The sequence below is a fragment of the Oryctolagus cuniculus genome, chromosome 15 (genome assembly GCF_051225735.1).
Source record: "Oryctolagus cuniculus isolate XC-2025 breed Fujian yellow rabbit chromosome 15, ASM5122573v1, whole genome shotgun sequence".
NCBI lineage: Eukaryota > Metazoa > Chordata > Mammalia > Lagomorpha > Leporidae > Oryctolagus > Oryctolagus cuniculus.
Window position 1 is genome coordinate 79,462,514 of NC_142881.1, and position 20,285 is coordinate 79,482,798.

General features: G+C 46.3%; 1 protein-coding gene across 1 annotated transcript in view; it reads right to left on the reverse strand.

The window, feature by feature from the left end:
• Positions 1 to 1,164: 1,164 nt before the first annotated feature.
• Positions 1,165 to 20,285, reverse strand: part of GLUD1 (glutamate dehydrogenase 1) — a 33,601-nt gene continuing 14,480 nt past the window's right edge. Inside the window, exons 2-13 of the mRNA XM_008269891.5 lie at positions 19,467 to 19,547; positions 18,658 to 18,713; positions 17,020 to 17,083; positions 14,831 to 14,925; positions 10,720 to 10,899; positions 9,529 to 9,666; positions 9,222 to 9,359; positions 8,749 to 8,829; positions 7,841 to 7,964; positions 6,974 to 7,065; positions 3,097 to 3,159; positions 1,165 to 2,447 (exon numbers count right to left, since the gene is read on the reverse strand). Of these exons, the coding sequence (XP_008268113.2) occupies positions 2,328 to 2,447; positions 3,097 to 3,159; positions 6,974 to 7,065; positions 7,841 to 7,964; positions 8,749 to 8,829; positions 9,222 to 9,359; positions 9,529 to 9,666; positions 10,720 to 10,899; positions 14,831 to 14,925; positions 17,020 to 17,083; positions 18,658 to 18,713; positions 19,467 to 19,547 (1,232 nt within the window). The 3' untranslated portion in view covers positions 1,165 to 2,327. The remainder of the gene's footprint in view (positions 2,448 to 3,096; positions 3,160 to 6,973; positions 7,066 to 7,840; positions 7,965 to 8,748; positions 8,830 to 9,221; positions 9,360 to 9,528; positions 9,667 to 10,719; positions 10,900 to 14,830; positions 14,926 to 17,019; positions 17,084 to 18,657; positions 18,714 to 19,466; positions 19,548 to 20,285) is intronic.

Below are 20,285 nucleotides of genomic sequence, written 5' to 3' on the forward strand. Positions count from 1 at the left end.
TGTGGCGCAGTAGGTTAAAGCCCTGGCTTGCATTGCCGGCATCCCGTATGGGCGCTGGTTCAAGTCCCAGTTGCTCCACTTCTAATCCAGCTCCCTGCTGTTGCCTGGGAAGGCAGTGAAGACGGCCAAGTCCTTTGGGCCCCTGCACCCGCATAGGAGAGTGGGAAGAAGCTCCTGGCTCAGCACAGCTCTGGCCATTGTGGCCATCTGGGGGATGAATCAGCCTCTCTAGTAGATAATACTTACTTCTTGCCCTGGAGATTATAACGCATTACTGTATAATAATCTAGTTCCTGTAAATACCTATTTTCAATAGTATTCAAAGTGTACTCCTAAGTAGCTATCCCCTAATCCCTCCTTTCTGCTTTTATGGTCATACAAATGACCTTTCACATTCATCTGTACAGTTACCTGTACCTGGGGCTTGTTCTTACGTGGATTTGAGTTAGTGTCTTTTCTTTTCAAACCCGAAGAACTTGAGAATTTCCTGTAGGACAGGTCAGCTCAGCTCCCAGTGAGTTCTCTCCCTTTGTTTATCTGGGAAATAGGAACTTCTATTTGTTTATAGCTTTATAGTGATTGTGTTTCCATAGACGTCAGCAAACTACCTTAGTTAATAGGTACAAACCCACCACACTAACACTGCATTACAATTAAAAGGTAGATGTTCAGGGGAAGCATGCAACTTCAGATGCCAGGGAGTTCCTGCAGCGGGGGCGCTCTGTGCTTGAGAACTCAGCTCTGGAGCTCCCGTTCAGCACTGCGGGAAGGGCTCAGCAGGCGCACGTGCCGCTCGGCTTTCTGTGAGACTAAAGGGAAGCTCGAAGCAGGGAGGCGACACAGACCAAGTGGAAAGCGACGCTCCGAATGGGGCAGCTGGGCAGGTGGTGCAGCCCAGTTCTGCTGCCCACGGTCAGTACTGTCTTCAATAGCGGATGCTCTGGCTGAACGGATCCAAGCGAATGGGCACTGTGCACAACTCTAACCTGTCAGCTATAGCAGCAGCAGAGCCTCCTGCTTCAAGGACAGCCTCTGTCTGGCCAGCTCAGAACAGAGCGCAAGGAAGAGTTATGGAGGCGGCTGTCAGGACTCCAGAAACAATTGCAGTCTTACCATCTACTAGAGAAAACACTAACGAATACAAAACACAGAAAAGAAACAAACTTTGGAAAAGGTAGACTTTTAATAACTGCTTTTTATCACAGGTTAACTCATGCAGTTACAAAGTAGTTAGAAATTTCTGAAAGGGTATTATATTGTTTAAAAAAAAAAAAAAAAGCGCTCATTCTTACATAAATAGTATCTAGCACTTCATTGGGACACTACTGTTCAGAAGGCCCTGGCTGTGTGCAGCCCACCACCAGGGAAGCTGGGTGCACAGGGCGGGCGGAGGCAGGCTGAGCAGACCCCTGGTGCTGTACGGGGCCAGCCAGACTCCAAACAAGGGGCCTAAGTGGTTTTTCTGGGACACTCTACTCGAATTATTGTCCAATGGTCAACACCATCAAGCTTCAAAGGGAGAAACAATTCGCAGGATGGGGCCGTTACTGCATTCTTTGGACTCTGTGTCATAATTACAGGGAGTAAATCCCAACAGTTTTAACAAAAATGGCCTCCAACCTGTGCAGGGGTGAGGAGCGTTCCCCACTGGGCCTTCTGCTTGGCTGGACAACAATGGGACTGATACGCTATAAATGATACTGTCTTATGTTATAAAAATACTAGCTTTGTCATTTGTCATGTTTATAGGTATACACTGCTTGAGTTGAAGTTAGGCTTGTTAAGTGATTAAAGGCAATTTTATTACAGCAGCATGTACTTGTTTTATTCTAAAAGAATAAAATGCATAAAGAGAAACAGCTTTTATTTTTGTTTGCAACTTGTAAAATTGAGTTATTCTGACGTAAAATACCAATAACTCATCCAGGACCATGACACCTTCTGAGAATGCCACATACCTATTTCTAATGTGTCCAAGTGACAGCCCATCCAGATCTGCCCAGCGCAAAAGCAGCAACAATGGATCGCTCTTGAGTATGTCACCTTCCCTGGCGACAGCCACCAGAGTAAGGCGGCCCACGGAACACAGAATTACCTAAGCTGCTGTCTGGCACAGGTGATTTCTGCTTCCCCACTTCTTAGCTTGTATACGATCCCCTAACCTCACTTTCCTTCTTCTTAAAGGGGCTGATTTGGATTGACTGGAGAATGGTGTCCATTACCTAATGGGTCATGAGAGAACAGGATTTCCGTGTTACATGTAAACTTGTGATAGGGCTGTGAAGTTACAGGTGAAGAGGGTGGTGGGGAAGCTGGCCGTGCCCCGTCTATGTGAAGGTCACGCCGGCCTCGTTGTACACTTTGAAGACTTTCTCGATGGCGTTCACGTAGGCAGCTGTTCTGAGGTCCAAGCCCAAGTTATACTTCATGGCTGTGCGCATGATTTGCTGAAATGAAGAGGAATGTGCAGTGAAGACAACCCGAACACAGGGAGCACACAGGGACCCTGGTACTGTCAGCGCAGGTCTCCGGCAGCCAAAGACAAACGACTTTTGGCAGGAGGACGACCGCTAGGCAGGAAGGCCTCATTCTCTGAATGAGCAGAGTGGGAACTGTCTAGGCAGGAGCCAAGAAGCCGTCCGTTGTAACTTTAGACGTGAGCATGAGCAGTCTTCCTAACACACATCCTGTTATCTGGAATACACTGATCTGAAGCAGGAATATGGGAAACTGGCCTCGACACAGGGCTCAAGTGGTCCGAAAACCTTCTCCCTGCATCACATTCTCCAGTGAGGTAGCTTCCTACAGCTACTGCCAGGGTGCGCTGAGCTGCACTCCAGCCTGGCCAGCCCCTCAACACTCAGCCACCTGCCACACACCCCTCTCCCTGCACCTCACAGTGCTACCCGTTTCCAAGCCTAGGAATCCTACCAGAGACGGCAAACTGCTCATCAGCTGCGACTCAAAAGCCTGCACTTTGCTGCATACAAATGAAACCTGGAACGCTGAAGACTGCTAGTTTCTCCACCACACAGGACCTGGGAGCTGACAGGCACACAGGGCTTGTGGAAAGGCAGACAGCACACGCACACATACCCTGGCAGAACGCTCCATCGTGTAGGCTAAGCCAGAGTGCACGATGTCTTTCTCAGATGCACCCTGTCAAGGAAAAAACAGACAGGATTCTTAGATTCAGCACAGCCAGGCAGAGCTGTTTTGTCTTTCACTAAAGATAAATGTAGCTTCTATATAGAATCGGGAAGTGCATTTTAACTTCTACTCAGTTTTAATTACATCTGCCAGCAAACACTCATGGTAAAGCACTGAGCAGAGAAGAGCATGGCTCCCAAGCTGTGGGGTCAGCCGCTTCTCTCTGAGGCGCCAGCGCAGCAGGTTACACAAGTCCTGTGGAGGAGCGTGCACCTCGTCCTCCAGGTGAGCGGACACCAGACAGAGAGGACGGCTCGGGGGAGGAATCCTGCCTGTGCATTCAGTGGTCACCACCACCTCTGAAAGCTGGATGGATCGCAGCAGCTCTTTAATCCCTTGATGAGGAACCAAGGACAGAAGCTGGCCAAGTCAGAGCAGAGCTGCAGCGCAGGGGCTCCCGCCATGGAGCCGACCTACCTCTTTCTTATGATGCCAATTCTCTCTACCAGTTCATTTGTTTCAGTAAATTCCTAAATTTGTTACTTGGAATGTTTTCTAAAAAAATTAGGACAATTAACTATCACTACTTCTCTTAACGCAACATAATACAGCTACAAACAAAACCTGAAGAGAGTCACCAACAGGAGTTATCAGGGTAAGCATTTAGTGGTTAAAACACTGCCTGGACACAGGCATCCCATACTGGGAATTCCTGGGTTCAAATCCTGGCTTGGCACCTGATTCCAGCTTCCTATTAATGTGAACCCTAGGAGGCAGCAGAAGATGGCTCAAGTACTTGGTTCCCTGCCCATGTACGTGACCTGGATTGAGGTCTTGGCTTCTGGCTTTGGACTGGCCCAGTCTCAGCTATTGTACGCATTTGGGAAATGAACCAGAAGACGAGCAATCTCTGCCTGCCTATTTTTCTCTCTCAAATAAATAAATAAATAAAAAGTTATCTGAGATGAACATCATTTAATTCATAATGTATCCATTGAAGAAAGTGTATTTCCCCTGTTCTCCTGAGTTTCCACGCTGTTGGGAGCAGACTGCATGTGCAGGACTTGAAGTCACGGGGCACAGTGTGGGGTGCAGATGGAGAGTGGCTCGGGACTGAGGCCTCCCAGCATCCTGAGGGGGGGATGATGAAGGGGCAGCAGCACAGGGGGTAAGAAGGAATGGCACTGAGCAAGGAAGAGAGCCAGGAGTCCGGTGTCCTGGGAGTGAAGAGAAGATGCTCCTTCTGGGTCACTTGTGGCCAAGTGAGGTGGGGACTGAAAACTGACCACTGGATTTGGCAATGCTGATGTCACTGGTTATCTTGACACAAACAGTTCTAGAGGAGCAGGCTGAAGAACTGGGGCAGGTGTTTTGCAACAGGTTACGGGTACATATTGGAGGCTTGGTGTGGGTCCCTGCCACTCTGTGCTTCTGATCCAGCTTCCTGCTCACCTGAGGCCAGAGCAAGCACGGGGCTGTGGTGGAAGCCCAAGCGCTGCGCAAATCTTCCTACTGCTGCCAGCGTCCCCTGCGGACACGCACTAGGTCGGACAGTGCAGCATGGGGCAGCTGTCCCTGGGGAGAGGGGAGAAGTACGGCTGCTGGCAGCTCAGAGCCCACTTGGGGCAGTGGTCAGCACAGAACTGGCAGCACGGCCCCCAGCTGCATGGGCACAGGCATGGAAGGGGCAGGGCGCTGCATGTTATCAGCGCTGGCTTCCAGCATGCCCGTGGGGATGTGATGAACAAACGAGGCCAGGGAGTGATGGAGCACGGACTCTAAGTTAGATGAGCAGAGAAGGGAGATGTAGGTGGGGATGAGGGGCAGTGAGACAATGGTGGGGTCAACGATGTGGGCACTGGTAGGGCCAACGCAGGGCAGGGAGGAGCTAGAGGGAAAGAGCTGGGGAAAACTAGTTTTCTTTAACTGGTAACATGCAAGACCTCAAAGTCTAAAATTAGGAGCAATGCAATCATTTAGAAACTGGGAGACCAATACACTGAGCACAGATTCTTTTAAAAAGGGCAAAGTCACTTATAGCTCTCTGTCTTCCTAAGCTTCCTGTGCTCCGCTCGGGCTGCAACCAGAGTGACTGCCGTGTGCCAGGCAAATGCTGGGTGGAGGGGACCAAAAGGAGGAGCCAGCAGCCCAGCCTGGCCCACATCAGGAGCAGCAGTGAGCCTGTCCAGTGCTCTGGAGCTCCGGCCTGCAGAGGGGACTCCTGGAGTGAAAAGCAGGGGGGCAGTGCACTCCACAGAGAGCCCAGGCCTAAGAGATGTGGCTCTGGGAGAAAGGCTGGTTAACCAACTGGGGGAACTATGTGTGGTTATCGCAGCTCTTCCACAACAAAACTCAACTTTTCCCCATGTTATAGTCTTATCTACAAGATTCTCGTGATAATACAAGGAGATTTCACAAACCATAAAGGGGATGGCACTGTGGCGTAGAGGGTAAAGCTGCTGACCGTAGCACCTGCATCCCGCATGGGTGCCAGTTCTAGTCCCAACTGCTTCACTTTCGATTCAGCTCTCTGTTATAACTGGGAAAGCAGAAGATGGTCCAAGTCCTTGGCCCCTACACCCGCATGGAGACTGGAAGAAGCTCCTGGCTCCGGATCAGTACAGCTTTGGCTATCGCGGCCAACTGGGGAGTAAACCAGAAGATGAAAGACCTCTCTCTTTCTCTCTCTCTGCCTCTCCTTCTCTCTTTGTATAACTCTTGTCTTTCAAATAAATAATTTTTAAAATAAAAACACCATTTTCCATGAGCTTTCTGAAGACCTCTTGTATTTGTTCCCTAAGAGGACACCTGTATTTCTAACGTAACCACTTCCCCTAACTGAAAAGCTGACTGCAAACAATCCCAATGACATCAGCATGCAGGAAGGCCTTCCTCTGCTTTTCAATTATTTTCTCAAGATAAATCCCCAGAGGGGAGATTACGGCAGTGCCAAAGGGCAGGGCCACTTACATAAATCTTCCCACTTCCCACTGAGCTGCACTAGCCTGCATTGCTGTCACAAGAACCACACAACTGTTTCCCCATGGACACAGCGAGTGTAGGAGCCACTGTTTGTTAATTTAATCCACTTAAGAAATCTTTATTTGAATTAAAACACTGAGGACAAATACTTCTTCCCCGGTACCACAACTTAGCTATTCACGCCTGTTGCCATTTTACTGGTCAAAGTTTGCTTTGTGATCAACACATTACCAACCTGTTTTAAGATACTTTTGGCTAGATAGAATTTCAAATTTTCATTTAGTTCAGTCTTATGTTTACATTTCAATGCTTTTTGACCTCTGAAACTGGAAAGAGCTGGAATACATAATCCCTCATAATTAGGTTAGAATCACTGTTATGTCATCTGTTTTGCAAAGTTACTAATAACAGAGTCACTACAATTCTTTTTCATTTTTTTAAAGATTTACTGTATTTGAAAGGCAGAGTGAGAGAGAGAGAGATCTTCCATCCGCTGGTTTACTCCCTAAATGGCTACAACAGTCAGGGCTGGGACAGGAGCTTGGAAATCCACCTGGGTCTCCCACAGGGGTGACAAGGGCCCACACAATTAAGTCATCACCTGCTACCTTCCCAGAATGCATTAGCAGAGAGTCGAGGCGGCTTAATCTGCTACACCACAATGCTGGCCCCACTCACTAGGATTCTTACTGCATTTTGAGAATATAAAGAGAAAGGAGAAGTCATTCAATTACTATCACACAGACTCCAATCAACTTGAAGCTGGAACCTGGCTCCACCTGCCCAGGCTGGGCGGGCAATGTGTGTACAGTACCATTCATTCAAGTGTCACCATACTCACCGATATCCTGTCCTGGAACTCTGCTGTGGGAACAATAGGAATAGTTCCACCGTGCTTCCCAAATTTTCTTTCTAAACTCTCTTGAACAGACACTATAAAAAAAAAAAAGAGATTAAGATAAGATATTCCTAGCAGAAAAAAAAAAAATGCCAAGCTCCAAACTATATTCATAACCCAAAAGCTCACACAGAGGTTTAGAAATCTAACACTGGATGGGGCTAAAAGGGTTAATCAGTGAACCTTTTGCAACCCCCTATATAAATGTGAATTTAGGTCACTGCTGTTTCCATAACACCCAGTACCAGGGTTTTTCCTTGGCTCTGTTGAGAAGAAAAGGCTGAGGGAGAAGAAAAGGCAGTGGCTGGAACACTGCACCAGATTCTCCGAGTGGGCTGATTCTGAGAGTCGAGTACAGAAGCGCAGTTGGAGGTCTTGGTCTTATTTCAGCTTGATGAGAAATTACACTCCTAACTGTGGAGCTGACTCCAAAGAGAAACAAGCACTCTCATTAGAAGACTCGAACACTCTTGACACTAGATAGAGCTTTGCTAAGAGCACCCAGAGAGAGAAACGAATGGTGAGGTTTCCGAACACTGACTATAGCACTATTAATGTGCAGGTGGTGTTCTGGAAACACTACCCCACAGAAGGAAACATGCTCACAGATAGATAACAGCTTGAGAGATCTAATGCATGGAATATCCATGAAAAAATCGTGCACTTTTGGTCAAAGCCTCATGCAGTAGAATAACGGCGTTCTCATCTGTTCTCAGATGAGATTACCAAAGGGAAGAGTCCTCTGAGGTGCAGGCTTGCCGCAGCTTCCGCTGCCTCAGATTATCCGTGGGAGTCACTATTAGAACTCACTGAGCAAGTGGTAGTTGGAGTCTCTTTCATATTTGAAGGTCAGACGGCCATAGCTGACATGATTCAGGTTCTTCAGCCACTCAAAGTAAGACACTGTCACTCCTCCAGCATTTAAGTAGAGATCCTAGACACAAGAACGGGAAAGGAAGACAAATAATTAAAGCAGACAGTCACAGTGAGAGCCTGGAATGAATGTGAGAAGTCCAGTTCAGCACCAAGCAGACTACTGGAACTTCCACAAGGTAACAACAGTCCCTGACTTCCTGACCCACCTCAGGCTTTTCTCCATTTACCCAAAAATAATGAAGCTGGTTACTAACGAGTATGCAATCAACTTTGGTTACAGCCTCTTCTCCACCACAGGTTCTCAGATCAAACTGCTGGCCCAGCAGCCACTGGACAGGCTGTGCACAGGGAGTGACGCCTCTGCAACACCAGCCCCACCTCGACACACAAAGGGTAGCCTGTTCTCCTAAGCGCTTGCAGCAAAAGGCGTCCCAAGCACACACGGAGGAGCAGGAACCTTTGGCACGAGCCCCACGCTTATCCACTGACAGGCCGAAGCACGTGCTGCTCACAGCAGCTTTCTGGATAAAGTGGGAAAGGATATGGAAAAGTGCATACAGCCAGGAATCCTGTGGGAGCCTTGGAGTTTATGTGTAACTGCCCTCTTAGCAGCTGGACACACAGTCGAGAAGGAGTGTGGACTCAGAAGGAGTGTTCAGGTCCTGGTGAACAGTGACAGGTGTCTTGTACTAATCGTGTTCCCACCCAGTTTTTCTTAAAAAACCAGAGAAAGATGAAGGATTTACTAGCTTGGGAAACATAATCCCCCCTTCACTAATTCCTGGCAAAAGACAATTATGAAGCCGAGTACATATAAAGACTGATAAACATGGCTGACTTACTGGAATAACCATGATGTTCCTCTCCAGGAAAATCTTATCAGCTTCGGGCGTTGTTGGTCCGTTGGCACCTTCAGCAATGATCTGGAAGAATGAAGAACATGCAGAAATGCCATCTGCACTGTGAGCTTCCAACCAATATGGCAGGGGACATGCACATAGAGACGGCAGCTGTGAGCTGCAGAATTCCAGTTAAAATTAAACTAGCAGGTTCCTTTGCTTTAATAACACAAATAAAGCTACCCTTCACCTACTTCCTAGTTTTCCTAACTACTGTTTGGAAGCTTGCACAACTCTGAATGCACGGAAAGTCATTAAACTGTCTACTCTAAGTGGGTGAAATGTATAGGATGTGAATTATATGCCAATAAAATGGCTAAAAAGAAAAAAAAAAAAAGAGGAAACACACTCAGACTCTTCCGTAGCCTCTCTGACTTCATTCTGTGCTGACAATCTTGGTTCTACAGTGCTCTTACCTTGGCTTTGACCCTGGGTGCGTTGGACTTGGTCAACTGCTTCTCGCTGGCAGCAGGGATCAGTATGTCACAGTCGGCCTCCAAGATGCTTCCTTCATACACCTTTGCCTTGGGGAAGCCCAGAATCGATCCATGTTGCTGTCAGTGGTTGAAAATCAGAATTATTGGCTATACCAGAGTTCAAATGTTCACATCTAGCGGCCACAATATGAAAATGAGTTTATTAAGAGCTCTTTGAGTCATATTAAAAAAATAAGCTCTACAAGGTTCAGTGTGGTCAAACTGTTCAGGCATTAAATTATCGTACCAGTTTGAAGTCTTCCAATTCCTTTGGGTCAATACCATCTGGATTCCATATACTCCCATCAGATTCACCAACACCAACACATTTAGCACCAAAACGATGTAAATATCTCATAGAGTGCAGGCCCACATTACCAAATCCCTGTGAAGAACAATTTTGCATGACACAAACGAAACTTCTAGTCTAGATAAAACCATATTTTGCAAAATTTAAACCTGCATTCTGTTAGTTTAGAAGCAATTCTCAAAATCCTTCTGCTAAAAGAAATGAACATACTAAATGGTTTCTCATGAACAGTAATTATTTTTTTTTTAAAGTTTTATTTATTTATTTGAAAGTCAGAGTTAGAGAGGGAGAAGCAGAGGCAGAGAGAGAGAGAGAGCGAGATCTTTCATCTGTTGGTTCACTCCTCAAATAGTGACAATAGTCAGGGCCAGGCCAAAGCCTGGAGCTTCTTCCAGTTCTCCCACATGGGTTCAGGGGCCCAAGTACTTAGGACATCTTCTGCTGCTTTCTCAGGTGCATTAGGAGGGAGCTGGATTGGAAATGGAGCAGCCAGGACTTGAACCGTTGTCCATATGGGAAGCTGGCATCGCAGGAGGTGCCTTTACCCACTTCACCACTCAACCCTTTGTATCTATAATATAAATATCTATAATAATGAGCCCTAAAGAGGTTTACTTAGGCACAGCCTTCCTTGCCTTACAGAGAAAATGGCAGTGGTGTGGTCAGTCCTCAGAGACCAGACATCCCATAGTTCTAAGAAGGTATGTCACTGCTTAGGAGGAATATTTTAAAGCAAAACTCAACTTAATCTAGGTTCCCCAAAGTAATATATGTTAACACAAACAAATTTGGGTCAATGTACAAACCTTTCTGAATACTCAGAATAGCATTAGAAAATTATGCTGGGAGACCTCCCTTTCTGGATATAACTTCATTTTAAAATACTGGCCAAAAGAACTTGGTGACAGTTTCATAGGTATCTGGGAAACACTTCTGTCAGTTCTAGTCATGTGAATCATATCAAAGCCCAGAAATAAAGGATGTGTTACCCTGAAAATAGACTCGAACCAAATTTTTAAAACTGTAAGTTGAAACTAGAAATACTTAAAAATCACGATATAAAAAATTTTTAATAAAAGAAAAAAGTTATTTAATGCATCTCAGCTTTTAAGAGAACAAAACTCTTACCTGAACAACGAATGTTTTATCTCCAAACCCTGGTGTCATTCCTAAAATGCTCATGTAAGATGCTTCATTGATGAAGTTTTCAATTCCATGGAAAAGCCCACGGCCCGTGGCAGAGATGCGTCCGTGGATGCCTCCTTGACTGATGGGCTTGCCAGTAACACAGGCATGTGCATTGATGTCCTGCAAAAGGGAGCCAACACTTAAAGAATGGAATGTCGGGGAGGGCGTCTGGCTCAGAGGCTTGGGTCTCCCTAGAGATGCCCATATTCCGTATCACACTCCCTGGTTCAAGTCCTGGATACGCTGTTTCTGACCCAGCTCCCTGCTGATGCACATCTTGGGAGGCAGCAGAGGATGGCTCAAGTATTTGGGCCCCGGACACCCATGGGGGACACCTAGATGAGAATTCTAGGTTCCTGGCTTCAGCCTGGCCCAGCTCAGGCTGTTGTGAGCATTTGGGGAACAAACCAGCAAGTGGAAGATCTCATTCTCTCTGTCTCTCCCTCTTTCAAACAAAATGAAAGTAACAGGATGAAATGTCAAGCCCTATTTCTAAGATTAACCAATCTAATAAGTTAAAGTCAGTACACATTCCCATTTAACTAAAACTATGTGTGTGTATGACTTTTTATTGATTTACTTGAGAGGCAGAGTGCGAGAGTGAGAGCAAGCTCCCATCCCACTGGTTCACTCCTATGAGCCAGGGATTCCATCCAGGTCTCCCCACGGTGGCAGGGACTCCTGTCTCTCAGGATGCACACAGTAGGAAGCTGGGCCTCAAACCACATGGGGAGGAGCTGGGGCGTTTTAGATGCTAACACATGTCCCTGTGGGTGTCTCTGTAAAGTAATCTTTTACTCATAGGACAAGCCTAGCTTTCAGCTTTCTGTTCCTAGTGTATGTATCCAAAGGGAAAAACACAGAGTTTAGAAATTTATCAAGTACAAACAAAAATATCACAAAAACAGAGATAGCTTGGCTTAAAGTTATTACTCAACAAGTATTTCGGCCCTACTAAGCCAGGGTCCACACTGACCCATAAGTATCCTAGAATCTACCATGAGACCCGCACGCTGCCAAAGCCAAGCCCGAGGGCGGGTAGAGGTGTGTGTTACAGTGTTCTCGGAGGGGAAGATTCAATGTTGTGAATTCAATAAAATGTCCATTTAAACAATGCTTTTTTTCATCTACTTGAGGGAAAGAGAGGAAGAGAGGGAATGTCCATCTTCTGGATCACTCCACAGATGCTCACAACAGCCAAGTCAGACCTGGCCAAAACCAGGAGCGAGGGGCCCACGCATCTGCTGCCTCCCAGGGTGTAGCAGCAGAAAGCAGGACTGGAAGGAGATGCTAGGACTCAACTGGCATCCAGCGTGGGCACCCCAAGCCGTGTCACAAGGCTTTCCCAAAGGAACTGTGAGACTCAAATTCACCTGCTACAGTGGATTGACAAAAGTACTTAAAAAACTTTCAAAAAAGGCACGTGTGGGTACGAGAGGCTCGTGCCCGTGAGTGCGCAGAGTGCCTGAGTAGCACTGCTTGGCTCTGTGGAGTGGTCACGTCTTCACCACCCACCCTCCTGCTCTCTTTGAATCGAGGCTGTGCATGTGCTCCTGTTCAGAACCAAGTATAACTAGAAAAAGAGCGGGGCTCAGGAAGGCCACGCTTCGAAGACATCGAGTTCGACCAGAACTCTGTGCAACAGATGTACTGATGCGTGGAACAGAGGACGGAGACACTCTGATTCTAGGAGGAAATGGAAAGAAAATGAGGAACTGCTTTCTGTCAGCTGCAAAAACAGACTATGTAATCAACTAGTGGAGGCTACTTGCTCTCATGTGAGTAAGTTAGAAAGTGCCCTGGTCTTCATCTGTATTGTCAGAATTTTTTTACAGAGAGAACTGTATTTCTTGTATAGTTTCAGAAAGAAGGAAGCACAAGAGGCCCAGGATTAGTAGTTTTCCCACCGTTTTCTTTCATGAATAATGGACACTCATGAATACAGTCGCACACCTAGTGCCAAGTGCTTCTGACAGGGAGAATGCCAGCGCTGGAGCCGAAGGAAACGCTGTCTGTGGTCAGCCTGGCGCCAGCCGCCAGCTCCTCAGCATGCCTAATGGTCTGTGCCAGGAGGACTCTCCCACCAGCACCACACCTGCAGGTGGGGCTGCAGAGGGTTCCAGCTCATGTCTACAAAGGAGCAGCAAAAACCAGGCTTTCTTACCTGAGGCTTTGATTTTGGACTTCCCAACACTTAAAGAAAATCTTTTACCAACGAACGGTCCAGCGTTTGGCTACAGTGTCTCACAAGCTGTTTTTTTTTTTTTTTTTTTCTTGCTGTCACCACTGTGAATGAGCTATGAATAACAGAATGCTACCTATTGGTTTGCCCTGTCAGTTTAGTGTCTTGCTTACAAAGAAAACGGATCATACCAGCTCATTTAGCATGGAAAGATGCCAAGAAAGAGTGTCCCTTTTGGAAATGGCAGTCAAAATTCTTTGACCTAACACTACTGATGACCAGAGGGGACTTGTGCAACTGACATGATGTAATGCCTGTAAGTATGCCTGTGTTTACTAAGTGCTGTGTACCGTCCTAAGTACATTAGCTCGATCGTCTAATCCTTATAAAGTCCACCAAGTTGGTTTATTATTGTTCTTTCCCATATGAGGAAACCACAGCAGTGAGGAGGCAGGCCTGGAATCCCGGCCCCAGCACTTCAACCCAGGAAACACGCCTCAGCTCTCAGTGTCATCTCCAAGGCCTATCTTTCCACTGGGCCCCTCACAGCCAAGTTCCCCAGGCCTTTACGCCTTTGGAGGACGTTGCTACATGAATGACCCACCGTTCTGCATTCTGTCTTGCGCACTGACAAATCTGGTCCACAGCGAATAAACAAGCCAAACCACCACACGCAACACGTTCTGTGGGCAACAGCCACCTTGCATGCATCTTTTCTCCAGTGCATGCCCCACTTCTTTCTTCCCAGCCCCCTGTAGCCTGGACCCCCTGCACTCAAGAGTGAGGCTTAAAGTGCAACTCAGCTCTGTCACACATGCTCTGCTTTCAGGACAAAGCCCAAAGTCCCCTCTGTCCCTTACGAGGTAGTAGCCTGGCTTGACCCAACTGTGCTGGCCTTTCTGATCTTTCTCCTGTTCATGACACTGGCTCACAGCAGCTCTCTGAGTCTCTCAGCTTCACCTCCCTCCTGTACTTCAGAACCTTCACCTCCTGCCCCCGTACTGGCCCCCTCCCCTGGGTGGTGTCCATGCATCTTGCAGAGTGCTGACCACAGGGCTCTATTCCCAAGGAGGCCTTTTCCCACCTGACCTCCAAAGGCTTTTTCACAGCTTTGGAACAACTTCCAGCATTTACGCCAAGTGCAGTGAACACCTTGTTTGCACTTGGCCTTGTGTGCAGTAGGCATGAATGAATGTCTTTTCCAACTCCATTTCTCCGCCTACTCCTTAAATATTTCCATTTTCAAAATCCCAGGCCTTTCAGGGACAGGAAGATCCTTCCTCTTAGGCTCTGTTCAGTGGCACAACCCTTGCAGGGGCCCCAGACTCAGGCCTCTGATTCATCCCTGTCCTTATCTCCTCACCTTGAGGTAACCCACGGCTCCTGGGTGCTGGCAGCAAAGCTCTCCGCTGACAGCACAGCTCGGTGCGTCTTCACTCCTGCCCTAGCTCCCTCCATAAACACGCCCCGTCTGATCTCCTCTCCTCAGCTCCCCAGCTCCAGATACTCAGATTCTACCCTCATCCAGGTGGAGCCCGATCACCCCCCGAAAGCCTTCTTTCAGAAGCTGTTCCCACACTGCACACGTGTGTGGGGAAGTCGGAATGGAAAGTTTCCTCACTCCCCCTCTGGGGCCTCAACAGTATGCCTGCCTGGTCGGGGCACAGGGCATCGTGAAAGTAAAAGCTCAATCCGTGCTCCCTACCCCTAGAACTTAAGACAGTGAAATATAGAGTATGTGTGTCAAGGTTACAATTAAAGGGGGAAAAAAATACATCGAGTGCCTCGCCACTTCTCACACAGCTGGCAGGATGGTTACTTGTTACAGACAGGAAATGCAGAAACCCCGGGCTCCCACTGGGAACTCACATAGTGCCCTATGGTGCTGGCATAGGTGTCGGCAATCCAGGACATCTCCCGCTCGCCTGTGCTCATGTCCGGGGCAGGCACATCAATGCCAGGACCTGGGGGCACAGGGCAAAGGTGGTGCATCAGTTTAAAGATGAACTCATCTTAAACACCAAGATCCTTGAGATTCTCTGAGACAGCAAAGTCACCGTGGCTAGAAAACTTTAGATCTCCTTTAGGTAACTAAAGGCTTAACCACAAAACAACATTACATTACATTCTCCCACTGGCATCTGCTGCTATGCATCTGGAGGACTTGAGAGGGGACTGCAGGTGGAGCAGGGCCACTGCTCTTGACTGCAGTGGAGGAGACAGTATCGCTTAGCCCCACAGAAGCAGGGTTACTCGAGTCAGGGAGTAGATGGGGTGAACCAGTGCTGTAACACGCTGCCTCCTGGGGGGGCAAGGCCTTCTTACACGGTAGAGACTGGGAGGAAGTCCTGTTGTGGAAGCAACTTCCTCAAGTCCTAAAACTCCTACTCATGCAACAATGTCACTTTGAGCCATTATCAGGCAAAGCTGAGCGCATATTGAAGTTTTAAGCTTTCTGGCCCAGATGCCAGCTTACTCGTGCCATGGATTAATGAGGCTTCCGCACGTGAGCAAAGAAGCCACATTTACTAGCATTTAAAGCTCTAGTTTCTTTCAGTGTACCAAATCACTTTTTAACCTTTGTAACTTTAAGATTCTTATCAAGATGGACAAAATTATGGGGAGACACTCCAGATATGGGCAACAAACACAACTGAAAAAATCCAAAACCAATTAAGAGAATTAACTGTGTTTGAGATTTAGGCTAAGAGCAAATATAGTTTAAAACCTGATAGCTGGCCGGTGCCGCGGCTCACTTGGCTAATCCTCCACCTGCGGCACTGGCACCCCAGGTTCTAGTCCCAGTTGGGGTGCCACATTCTGTCCCGGTTGCCCTCTTCCAGTCCAGCTCTCTGCTGTGGCCCGGGAAGGCAGTGGAGGATGGCCCAAGTGCTTGGGCCTCGTACCCGCATGGGAGACCGGGAGGAGGCACCTGGCTTCTGGCTTCAGATTGGCACAGCGTGCCTGCCGTAGCAGCCATTTGGGGGGTGAACCAATGGAAAGGAAGACTTTTCTCTCTGTCTCTCTCTCTCTGTCTAACTCTGTAAAAAAAAAAAAAAACCTGAAGGCTATCACAGGCAGAACAGCACTTCAAGTCACCCTTTCTGGAATTAGCTGACATCCTGACAGGTGTGACTGAGGCTTAAGTTAACATGCTTCTCCTGCACGATGACGCACACGCAAAGTGCACAGTGGAACTGGGTAAGAGATATGGCAAAAACCCAAGTGACTTTTTTTTTTTTTAAAGAAGATTTATTTGAAAGCAGAGTTAGAGAGAGACAGAGAAATGAGAGAGAGAGAGAGAGAGAATCGATCTTCAAACTGCTGGTTCACACAGTCAGGACTGGGCCAAGCCAACGTCAGGAGCCTGGAACACCATCCGGGTCTCCTATGTGGGTGCAGGGGCCCAAGCAATTGGGTTATCTTCCCCTGCTTTCCCAGGTGTATTAGCAGGGAGCTGGATCGGAAGCAGAGCTGGGACTTGAACTGGTGCTCATATGGGATGGCAGCATTGCAGGCAGGACTTAAACCACTGTGCCACAATGCTGGCCCCCTCAATGCCTTTTAAGTAATGAAAGACAGGCCAAATCTAGTAAAGCTGTAGTGTTACTTATTTTGTTTCCATATTAGTCCATTTATCTCCTGTATTTTTTTCCTAAAAATGGGGTAAAACATGGCTAACTGCATTTCATAGGAACCTGCCGACAATGGGGGAGGGGACATGGAGGAAGAAAAACACCAGGGTGGGAAATCAGAGAACAAGAACATCTCCTTTCCTATTTTAGTCAGTTCTATTTTGTTTTAGTTTGTTAGTGAAACAAATTAGAAACCTTCTAGACCAAGAAAAGAAACATTCAGAAAGATTTAACTTGCTTGAAAACTAGAGTAAATGACAAATATTTATGTATCTCAGAAGGCCAATCCTATTACTCACAAAAGAATATCAACAGGAAATGAGTAGAAAGATGCGAGTTTAACTTAAGACAGTGACTTTTCAGGTGTCCCCTGCACTCCTGTACCATGAAGCACAAAGTTCAGCCCTACATGGCAACACATACCAATAAAGCCCTTCTTGGCCAGCTCCATGGTGAACCTCCTGGTGATCTTTTCCAACTCATTATCCTGTGAAGAAAATATATAAACAACAATGACAAACACCTGATACAAATATCACTCGGAGAACAATTCCATCATATTTTCTATTTATAGGACATTTTCATGTATCCTATCTCAGGGCATAAATTAGGCACTTCCATCCTAAAGTTAAGAAAACAAGGGATCAGAAATTAGCTTGCTAAGAAGCGGGTGTTTGGGTTAGTGGTTAAGATGCCTTCATCCCACTTGGGAATCCCTGGGAGGCAGCAGCAATGCCTCAAGTGACTGAGTTCCTGCTTATGCATGTGGAAACCTGGAGTAAGTTCTCAGCTCCCAGCTCTAGCCCTGGTCATTGCAGACTTGGGGAGTATGCCAGCACTTGGGAGCTCTCTTTCTTATTCTCTCAAATAATAAGAAAGTAAAGAGAAATAAATAACTTAGGTTATGAAACATGATAGTAGAATAAGAGCTCAAATCCCAGTTCCCCTTTGTATTAATTCCCCAGTTAAAGACCAAATCTTAATTAAGACTTATTGAAAAACGCTATAATTGTATTGCTATGGACCCTAGGAGCCATCCATGCAGTATGTCTCCATTTATATAGCGAGTCTGAAGGAGAATAAAGTCATACCTATTTATCATGTCTGTACAGATTTAGTGCTCTTTAGAGCGTTGGAACAACTGGTTTTAACTAACTTGAAACAGAATGAACAATACAAATTTCCCCGGATTAGTTAAGATACTCGTCACTAGATCATACCTAAAAACTTTAGATTGTAGTATATAATAGTAATATTTAAAATATTTTGAAAATAAGGCACAATGTCTTTAAAAATTTTTCTATTTATTTTCACTTTATTTGAAAGGCAAAGAGACAGGGAGAGAGAGAGATCTTATATCAATTGGTTTACTCCCCAAATGTCTGTAACAGTTAGGGCTGAGCCAGGCTGAAGCCAGGAGCCAAGAACTCAATTCGGGTCTGCCATATGGGTAGCAGGAACCTAGAGTTCAAACTGGCATCCAAGCAGCAATTTAACCCACATGGTAATTTTTAAAAAAGATTTATTTATTTGAAAGGCAGAGATACAGAGAGAAAAGGAGAGATCTTCCATGACTGGTTCACTCCCTAAATGGCCACACTGTCAGGGCTGGGCCAGGCCAGAGCCATGAGCCAGATCTATTCAATGTGGGTGTCATGGGCCCAAGCACTTGGACCATCTTCCACTGCTTTCCCTGGCACATTATCAGGGAGGAGCTGGATCAGAAGTGCAGCAGCCAGGAATCCAACCAGCACCCAAATGGGATGCTGGAACTCAAGCTGGAGGCTTAGCCTTCTATGCCACAGCGCTGGCCCCACAGTAATTTTTAAGCATGGACAGAAGTGCCCAGCAATATGAAAGCATTAATTATCCTTTATTCAAGTAAGAAAATGAAAAAGGGCATTAATGTTAAACAGGTGACCTCTTATATAGCCAAACACTCAATGAGTTAATTATTTACTAGTTTTCCCTCTCCCTGGTAAGGGGGATATACAGAAGCCCAGGAACTTCCAGGCCCCTGCTTACCACCCCGCACACACACACCCCCACTTCGTTACTCACTGTGTAGTTCTTGGGATTGATCTTAACACCAGCTTTTGCACCCCCAAACGGCACATCTGAAAGGGAAGGCTGAAAGTTGTTAATTCCACAAAAGATTAAAAGAAAAGGAAAGGCACTGTGCCATATGAGCCGAGGATCCCTGATTGAAAATGCTTATTTCTAGCAGTATTTTAGATTTCAGATTTCTTTGGATTTTGGAATATTTGTTTATGCAAAATGAGTGTCTTGGAAATGGGATCCAAGTCTAAACAGGAAATTCATTTATGTTCCATATACACCTTATACATATAACCTGGAGGTAAACAGCGTTTCAGTGAGCTGGTGGACTGACTGCAACCCATCATGAGCTAACACACAGAATTCTCCACTTCGGGCTTCATATTAGCCCTCACAAAGTTTTGGACCTTGGGGTACTTTTCATTTTCAGATTCGGGATGCTCAACTTCAATGTGTGATGCTTTAAGCTTCAATTTCAGAAAATTCAAGAGCGAAACACACACTGACTTCTTTTAGAATGTTGTACTTACTCCATATGTAATTTCCTTCTACTATGGTTAAGTCTTATTAACAGAGTCTGGAAAGGGATTTGAAACAGATGCACACTTTAATAAAATCCCATTATCTCCTATAACTTAACAGAAGCCTAAATCTTAATTATTAAGACTAATTGAAAAACAATGTAAGCCTCAAAGAATGCAACTTAAACTCAGTTCTGACAGGTGTATCTTTACAGCACCTTACCAGTAACTCTGTGTGCGAACACACTCCCTCAGAGCTCTCATATGGCTGCAACAAAGATAATCACTTACCCACCACTGCACACTTGTATGTCATCAGAGAAGCCAACGCCTTTACTTCATCCACACTCACATCCATGCTGTATCGGATACCTGGCGGCGTTTTATAAAAAAGGGGCAGGGAGAGAGGGAGGAAGAGGATGTACTTAGAACAAACTCTCGGCAAGTTTCAAAGCAACTAACGACATACAAAGTGAAAATGCCCATATTTTCCACATTTTACTATTTCCAAGAATACTTATAATATCTCAAGTGTCAGAACATCATGACAAGTCTAAAGGAACGGCTGCTAACCTGACTCCCAACAGCTACGGCATCCGCGCTGTGCTGAGAGCTCTGAGTGGTGCAGTCCTGGGTCTGCCTTCCGATGTTGGCTGATTAAAGGTCATGGGGATCTCAAGATGAGTACAATGCAGTCCCTGTATTGTACCCAGTGGGAAACCACACAAGAGCTACCTTCAAAAATGGACATACATCATTACTATTACTTTTATGGCTGTTGTCATTTTCAAGAAAGGAATTCTCTCAGTGAAAGCTTCTAAAAGATTTGCCACTTCCTTTCTGGTTTGGGTAATTTGGTAGCAGTGATCAAAAACTCTGCTTTTTTGGTAATACGCGAGAGCAAATAGAGAGTCAGCGTTGTCTGACAGACTCAATGTCAATCCTAGATGGGTTTTGCCTTCAAAGGGTAAAACCTGACATCCTTTGCTGTGACCCTCTCACCCAATGCCAGCCTCTTTCACCCGAGATGAGGAAGCCATCGCCCCTCCTGGGAATAAGCGAGTCTCTGTAAGGAGGCTAGTGGCCCAGCAGACAGGCAACTCTGAGCCT